Consider the following 9306-nt stretch of genomic DNA (forward strand, 5'->3'; position numbering starts at 1 on the left):
AGCCATTGAAAAATGATACATTTACACAGTGAAACTGTAGAAAAGGCCCCAAAGTTGGAGTGTAAATATTATTGTCCTGGGCATGTTCTTATGTTGTAGGCTATTGTTTATTGCCTGTTGTTGGTATTGTGTGGAGTGATGTTCTGTGATGGAGCGAGCCTCCCGAGGTTATTATTGATGCCTGCATTTATATCGAGGTTAAGCTCGGATAGTTAACTGCAACAGGAAGTGTGGATTTTCAGAATAAAGGTCTCACCAGTAAAACGGGTGATATAAGGACCAGTAGCTAATATGTTTTTGGAAACCTATTAATAAGTCAATGTCGTTTATTTCTGGCTCTGTAATGATAAGGGGAGTAATAGTATTTATGCAGATGGGGATATTAATGGGATTTATTTATATTTGGTATCACTCATTTAATTTTTTGTTATTCTTTTCTTTATAGAAAAGTAAACCACAACTGTTCAAAGATATCCCTGACTCACCACCTGTATATGTTGTTTGCAAATACCAGTAAAGAAGGACTGAAACAGCATCCTGTCTCAGCTGTTTCTTACTCATACCCGGCCGGAGGCTTTAAGTGGTGTCCTGGCCGGCACACCGGCGTGAACTTGGTTACAAAACCCCTGACTAGCACCTAGTCCCTTGTTCTCTCCACTACAGAAACTAAGTTAAGCATTTAAAGTTTAAACAAAGCTCTATAATACAAATTATGACAATAACTGTTCCAATAACATAGAGAACGTTATTCTCAGTATCTAAATAGATAAATACTGTTCACTGGACTGCATAGCCTTTACAAATTGGACACTGGACACCCCTGTGTCCAAGGTGTCGGCACAAACCATATATGCACACGCTCGGGTAGACCTCCTCTATGACATCGCACTGTCAGCTAAGTCTAAGTAAGTAACTAAGTCTCTGCACTGCTCTCATGTAACTTTTGAGTGAGCAGCTTGACACTAATGTAATTAAAAATGACTGTGTACGCACTGTTACAAATGCATGCCATTCTGGAGCAAATTGTTGGATTTTATTTCATGTTCCTTTTTGTGAGACTGACTTTGTTAGCGCTTGCCTCCCTCTAGTGGCAAAAATAAGTATGACCATGTTGAGGAAGGTAAAAATGGCACCACCATGACAACTGATTGGAGCCTTTTCACTCATTGCAGCTCTCTTTGGTTTCAGCTGTGCCTCCATCGGCTGCCTGTCAAGTGCTTTAAACAGACTAGACTCCTGGGATCCTGTTGCAGATGGAATCAAATGAGTGGGTGGGTATATCTCTGGCCAGCTTTAGCATCTTGTGTTTTCTGTGTATTTTTCTTCATCACTGTGATGCTAGGAGTGTTGGGCAAGTTACTTTCAAAATGTAATATACTACCAGTGTTGGGCAAGTTACTTTCAAAATGTAATATACAACATATTACTAGTTACTTTCATTTGAAAGTAATAAGTTACTTTACAATTCATTTGAAAGTAATAAGTTACTTTACAATATTACTGTCTGTGTAGAGTAACTCGTTACATATTTCACTACTTTTGCATTACTTTTACCAAAACAACAGCAGCAGCAGAATGACAACGATGCCCCGGAACCATCCCGACAAATAAATTCAACCGCCTTGAAGTCAGTGTAAACAATCCAAAATTCTAAATGTTATTATTTTCCTTTTTTATTGTCATCTATAGTGGTCATTTGCATAAAAACAAACAGTTTGATTAGGAAATGATTGTATCTTTTTTAAATATGTGCTTTGATTTATTTATTTTTAACTAAATTTGTAAATTGAGTTACTTGACAAAGTAACTGGTATTACTGAAATCCTATAAGTAATGTTATATTACTGAGTTACTGCTAAAAGTAATATATTACATGTAATATGTTACTTTTGTAATGAGTTACCCCCAACACTGGATGCTACAGAGCCAAAGTGAACGTCACTTCCTGCTTCAGCACTGTACCAGAGATTTTCATCCCCCATTTATTTTCTCATAGACATTTCGTAAAATGCTTATACAAATAGTTTTACTTGGTCAACCCAAACGGTTCAGATATATTTAGAAACAGGAGAGACCACATAACATTTCACTCAGACCAAAACCTTTAAAAAAAACTTGGATTTAATTTAAAATACTACACTATGGACCCTCCCCCTTCTTCATCATAATCCAATCTTGGAGATGAACATGCAGAAGGCATAGCATACTACCCTGACCCACCAACATTTAAGGGTCAAAAAATTGGGTCGAAACATGTTGGCATTTCTAATGATTCAGCCACTAGCCTACAATAAATGCTTCTTAAATATTTACTTCCTGGTGGTTATATTTTTACATTTGGAGTGCTTGGATTGTCCTTTTGTTTGTAGCTTAAAAAAGCTCTTTTTGATGTTCGAGACACACCCTAAATGAATGAGTGCAGCACCACAGGTATGGCTGAAAGAATTTGTGGTTCAGATGTCTTGTTTCTGTTTCCGTTTGTTTGCTGTGCTCCCTGGAGTGGAGAAGACTGACAACCTGCTGATCTGCTGAGCATTTTGCCTTGGACCCTCAGACTGCAGACCATCACACTGAATAAGTGGATCTCTGGATCGTATGCAAAGAAAAGTGTCATCACTGTTTTGGCACCCAGCTCAAATGTCCATAAATCACAACTTTAGCTTGAATTTGATACACAATTAGTGCATGAGTATGTTTTACAAAAGAGGCCCATTAGAGCTGTTTTGCATAATTGAAAATCATAAAAAAATATATAAAGCCTATTTTTTTTACTGTTTGGGTTGACTTTTCCTTTCAAGGAAGAAAGAGAACAGGCAGGTTGAATGACTCCTTTCCTGTAACTGACAGGATACATGATGTCCTCTAGAGTCTAGACAATAGCTGCCCTATTTGGTGTTGGGCTCTTTAAGAATACCAAGCTTCAAGATCTTTTTCCATCCATATACTCTGCCAATATCTGAACTCCACCCATTCCCAATACTCTGTCATGAACCCTGGAGTTAACTTACAGCAACACGAATAGCAAGGAGCAAGCTAAGGACTATGTAGCCCAATATGACCGTGACCTGATAACATTGTATTCCAGGGAGCCGTCCATGGGAAGGTTGAACTCCTATGAGTAATGGAAAGTTACCAGCTTCCAAAGGTGGGGGCTATCTCGCTGTATAAGACACAGAGCTATTTGGCTCGGGCACTTGGTTGGAATTTGCACCGACACCCCACTCTGCAGACTAGATTTATGCTTTGGAATAAAAATACATCTCCTATACATTTTAAACGAGCGACTGACGTTTGACCATAATCAGAAATTGCCTTTACATTGTTTATTGTGCCTTTAATTTGAACTTGTCTTTGTTGATGTCACTGTTAATTCATGTTAGTGAGCTTGAGGGACAATATATCTCATTTCAATTATCTCATTACAAATATGACAATCTGTATGGTGGGTCAGAAAAAAATAATGGTGATATTGGCTCCATGTTATTCTGCCAGAGTAATCACAAATTGGCATTGGCCATCACAGTGTCATAAGCTCTCCACCCAAACTATATTTAGTTTGTAATGACATTTTTAAATTGTTTACAAATGGTTCTAGCAATCAAATGGCAAGATTAATGAATGAGAAACAAACACAATTCTGCACATTCAGATTTTGCTGTCATTTAACTTTTATTTATTACGTTTGGTTGGACAGATAAGCTTGTTTCCCCTGCAGACAGTGGTGTAACATGTAGAGTTAAAATGATCAAATCTAGCTTAGTAAAGGTATGAAAATATGAACTTTGATCCAGATATCAAATTAACACTCATAAGGGGCACCATAGGTGAAGGGAAATTAGACGCTTACTATTTCAATCAGTCATCAATCTAAAGTTGTGAGTTCAGGGATTACTTTGCTCTGCAAACAAACACAAACAACTTCTCTGCAATAAATTTGAATATTTATTTAACTATAATCAAGCATGTCCAATGAAATTAGTAACATAAGACACAGATTGATCACCAGAATGAGGTAGGCCTATTGAAACTATAGATAGAAAAAAACACATGAGATGCAATGAAACAAAATAAGTAGGCTATGATGGGGAAATTGCAATGAAATGAGGAAATAAATTGGCAACAGTAAAACGCAGACCACAGTAGGCTATGGGTCAATGAATCTTGGGTACCGAGTAGGGAATTATAAGCCACATTAATAGAACAGAACTTGCACTTAAATAGCGATTTATCAAAATAACCCTGGCTTCTCCTTTATCCGCCTTGATGGAATACCGCCCAAACGTTTCCAATCCGGGTCAGACATGCTAACGTTAGCAGATAACTTAGCGATCTATAGCAATGTCTTTGTTTGAGAAGATTTCACCTCGGGCTGAGGGAGAGAATAGCGGGCGGAGGAATACAAAAGGGGAATGATTCCTTTACCTCATTTACAATGTGACATACTAATGATTTACTTTAAAATAATAGACAGAGGTTTTACATCTGCACTGATTACTGTTGTCAACTGAAAAAAAAAACATAACCTGTGAACTTGTATTCAAACTTATATGGCACACTAACATAGGACATCAAATAAACCTTTGTGATCTAATTATGTGGCTATAAAGCCTTCACCAAGTTGACTCATATGTAACTTGTGTTTCTAATGTGATTAACATTTCAATCAGGACTCATGACTGGATTCCAGACTACCAATGCGGCGGTGCCCAAAAGGAGTGTTTTATATTGGGGAGGGTGAGCCAAGAGGAAGTGTGTTAAGATATTTGAAAGTTTTTACAAGAATGTGGGGAGATTTATGGCATTCCTGTCAGAGTAACCTTGCAAGCAAGCTGGATTGGTTTGTGAAAACAAACAATACCGCCCCCATCTGGCAATGTCAGGTTAGTGTCAGAGAATGAGAGGACTGAAACTCTGGAAACTGTCACAGCAGTTCCTCCATCATGGTGATTCCAGTCTCATACAATGGTGACAGACTCTTTTTAGTCTGATTAATCAGAGCATTCTGGCACTCCAAATGTATATATTGTGTGTTATATTATGTGTGCAAGTTAGGGGTGTGTTTCCATACATGTGCAAGTTAGGGGTGTGTTTCCATATGTGTGCAAGTTGGGGGTGGGTGATTGTGTGTATTCCATTAGTATTTCTTTGTTCATTAGTAGTCCTCATCCTGATGGATGATCGATACCAGTTGTTTATGCTGGAATGTGCAACCTCTATTGCCATGTTAGTAGTTTAGCATATAAAAACATTTCAAGTAGAAAAAAGACAGTAGTTACAGCACTTTAGAGAAAGGAAGCATAAAAGGCTTGTTCAGAGTACTATTGAGACAAATCAAATAGTATTGCTCAAAAAATGGAGAACAAAAAACAAATAAAGACAATCTAAAAATAATCACACAGAAAACATCAAATAAGCCTAAAGTGTATTACTGCTAGAACGTGTAACTTTTAGATACTGTATAAATGAACATAGGTTGCATTCAAGCCTAAATGAGTTCCCACAATGCTGATTAACTCTCTCTCTATTCCACAGAAGAACTGAGTTTTCAATCTGCCATCATCCAGGGACATTCCCGCAGAAAAAAGGAAAGAAAAAAGTAACTACCTCAAGTAGCTACAGTATATACATTACATACAAAAAGAAGCACCTTACCAGTAGGTGCATAATAAAATAAGATTTTAGTTTTAACTAAGTCCAAAAGGGTGGAAAAGAAGATAATGACTTCAGTGTAGGGCCATATTATTTCCACAAAACGGGAAAAAAACAGACAGAATCATGGATTTTGGTAATACAAATGGAATCAACTGTAAAACATGGAATATTGCCGAATTTCACATAATTTGGCTGAAACTGATCAAAGTAGGCCTAAATACCAAAATCAAAAGCAGACCTAATTATTGTACTAACCTAAATTATTTCATAATTGTAAAATAGGCCTAGAGAAATTATTCAGTTTTCGATTGGGGTGTTTTGAGAGGGGGTGGGTCTTAATCGAGGACCCTTACGTCACCTCACAACTTGGTTTTCACTTTGAGAAACATCTCAAAAAGGACATCTCAAAGAGCCAAGTCACCGAAAAAGCAATAAAATATTGAGCCTAATCCCTAAATTAAAATTTAAATAGAAACAATTGAATTTGGGGAAAAATAAAATGGAATTTGGAAAAAATAAAATGAGTTTCATATGGCCCTACTTCACTGTCATATTCAGTTAATTCCATGACTTTTGACCTCTAAATTTAATTTGACAAAAATGTATGTCTTGATATATGACAAAAACAGTAAATGGAAATATTTTTTTCAACTAGTTGAATATGAGTCAATGTCTGATGATACAATAAAATAAACTTGTGAAAAGTATCTGGAAGGTCTTGATTTCAATTTATGCATTTAAACAAGTATGATAGATTGAGCGAGTGCTACTTGCGGTGGAAGCAGACACTACTTCAGGTCCACACGAGTAAAGCTGAGTTGAGACGAGCCGTACTATGCAGTACCATGTGGTGGAAATGAGCCATAAAAGGGACACATCAAGGTTGTAGGACTTCTCCAAATGTCTCTCTGGTCTCACTAGAGTGGAGGCACTCTTCACCACGTTAGCTACAGTGGTGTCCCTTATTGGGGTGGCAGAATCTCTTCCCACATTTGTCACATGAGTAGGGTTTCTCTCCAGTGTGAATGCGTTTATGTACTTTTAGGGTATGTGAATCACTGAAACTCCCACATTGGAAAGGTTTCTCTCCAGTGTGAATGTGCTATGGTGATGTTTGTTCACTTGAGAAACAGAATTTCTTGTCACATTTATGTATTCTTAGGGAAGGTGACTGACTGAAACTCTTCCCACATTGGCCACAGAGGTAAGGTTTCTCTCCAGTGTGAATGCGCTGATGTACTCTTAGTTCATATGACACACGGAAACACTTCCCACATTCATCACACCGGTAGGGTTTCTCCCCAATGTGGTAAATACTTTGATGTGTTCTTAGGTGACTTGACTGATTGAATCTGCTCCCACATTGCTCACAGCTGTAGGGTTTCTCCCCAGTGTGAGTATGTTGATGTGTTCTTAGGTGAACTGACTGACTGAAATTCCTTCCACATTGGTCACAGTGGTATGGTTTCTCTTCAGTGTGGATATGTTGGTGTTGGACACATGAATTTAAGTGACGAAATCTCTTCCCACATTTATCACACCAGTAGGGTTTATCTACGCATACACACACACACACACACACACGCACACACACACACACACACACACACCTACGCGCGCGTGCACGCACACAGACTCTCTCTCTCTCTCTAACTGGGTCTAACAGAGACCTTCACTGGTATTACCTTCAGAGTGTTTCCATCTTCCACAGTGGAAAAAAAAGGAAACAGCCTGTCAGTGAAGGGATGTCTGAAGGAGTGTATGTGGGAGTCAGTATCAGCATCAAAGAATGACAGCTTTCCGTTGTTAAAGTCAAGACGCACGCTGACCCTCTGGAGCTTCTTCTTCACTCTGAGCTCAGTGACTGTACCTGATGGAGAGACTGCACTGTATTTACCATTAGTAAATAAACATATTCTCCATAATGCAGACCATGCAAGTCCCTTCCTCGGACCCTCTATGAACACACCCAGTCTCCAGCCTGTACAGTGTCCAACCTCAACATCCCAGCTGTGAGTTCCAGACTTAAAGCCCTCAGAGCCCAGGACACTGCAAAACTTGTCAAACCTCTCTGGATTGTCAGGAAGCTGCTGTCTCTCTCCACGGCTCACACTGGTCAGATCTTCAGACATGATCAGTTTTGGATGGGCGGTGTTTGGGTCCAGAACCACAGGGGTGTAGGAGACCATCTCCCCCATCTTGTCCCAGACTGTGAAGCTCAGGTTGCCCAGGTGTTTGGCCTCGTCTATCAGAGCTCCTGAGACCAGCTGTGGATCCTCCAGCAGGGAGTGCTGGACTCTTTCCACTGTAGCCTTGTAGTTCTGCAGGACAGAGATGTCTTCAGCCCTCAGCTCCTTCTCTATGGCTTTGACTGTGTCAGAAAGAGCTGCCATCTCTCTGTTCAGACCCTCAGTCTTCTCCTTCATCGTCTGACTCTTCTGCTCCTCTTCCTCCCTCAGTGCATTGATCCTGGCCTTCTCTTCCTCTTGTAGAAACCCTTGAAGGGACTGCTGAAGCTTCTTAAACTCCTCCTTAATCTGCTTCTCTGTGTGTCGGGCCTGGACCTTAATGTGTGCTGCTGTTTGATCACAGTTTCCTTTAACTTTATTAAAGAGCTGCAGTTTCTCATTTAAGGTCTTCAGAGATTGCTGGAGTTTGTTCTTGTGATCCCGTGCAGCTTCATCAATGGATCTGATTCTGTGGTGGTTGTGTGTGTCTGAATCCAGACAGCGATGACACACAAGCTGCTGATGGTCCAGACAGAAGAGCTTGAGTTTCTCAGAGTGCAAACTGCAGAGAGGCTCAGACTCTGCTGAAGCTCTCTGATCTTTCTCCAGTAAGAAGGCCTCACACATGTTCTTCAACACCAAGTTACATGGTGGTTTTCTCTGTGAAGATGTAGCCCTACAAACTGGACACTCACGCACGGGTTTCGTTGTCCACCATCTCTGCAGACAGGCTTTACAGAAGCTGTGGCTACATTTCAGGATGACAGGATCTTTAAAGATGTCACAGCAGACAGTACAGGAGAGATGCTCCTCTGGTGTGGGAGGCATTTTCTCTCTGAGTGAATCTGAAAACAAACCAGACAGAGATAAGTTATGTTAAATGATGAAAATGATTTATTTTGTAATATAAATACACAGCATCATGGAAATGAAACACATATTTGTATTTCTAAATCTATAACACAGTAATGATAACTCGGGAACACTTTCGCTTTAACACTGTTTAGCAAGGTTAATGGTAGAACCATTCTTGTATTTGCATACCGAGTTTCGATTGGCTATACGGCTTTTGTTTACATTCCTGACACAACGTGGAGAATTCCCAAGGAATGCCAGCTGTAACGTTAGTGTTTCCCGTGAGATGATCTTGTTGGATTAAGCACGATTCTTTAAACTTTATCTTTATCTTTTGCGTGGTGTCATCGTCATGGGTGTCTCCAAAATGGTGCGTCTCTTGTGTGCGATTGTCCCTCGCCAGCGCTTCTTATCAATAAGTTCTTTGGCGGGACATAAACCATAGCCTATAGATGTTAGGCGAGCTGTGAGACTGGTGGATTTACGTGCAGATACTTGATGTACAAGGCACACTTGGTAAGCTGAAGTCTCGATAACTAGGAACGCTGTAGCACTTTATAGCTGAGTCTGC

General features: G+C 39.6%; 1 protein-coding gene across 1 annotated transcript; it reads right to left on the reverse strand.

The window, feature by feature from the left end:
• Positions 1–2453: 2453 nt before the first annotated feature.
• LOC310776279 (E3 ubiquitin-protein ligase TRIM39-like) lies at positions 2454–8708 on the reverse strand (the record flags this gene model as incomplete). Its single annotated transcript, XM_083636487.1, has 2 exons — positions 2454–2555; positions 7338–8708. 2 exons carry the CDS (start codon positions 8706–8708, stop codon positions 2454–2456), a joined length of 1473 nt encoding a protein of 490 aa, XP_083492613.1.
• Between the last annotated feature and the right edge of the window lie 598 nt (positions 8709–9306).

Source organism: Poromitra crassiceps (genome assembly GCF_964638095.1).
Source record: "Poromitra crassiceps genome assembly, chromosome: 5".
Classification (NCBI taxonomy): Eukaryota; Metazoa; Chordata; class Actinopteri; order Beryciformes; family Melamphaidae; genus Poromitra; species Poromitra crassiceps.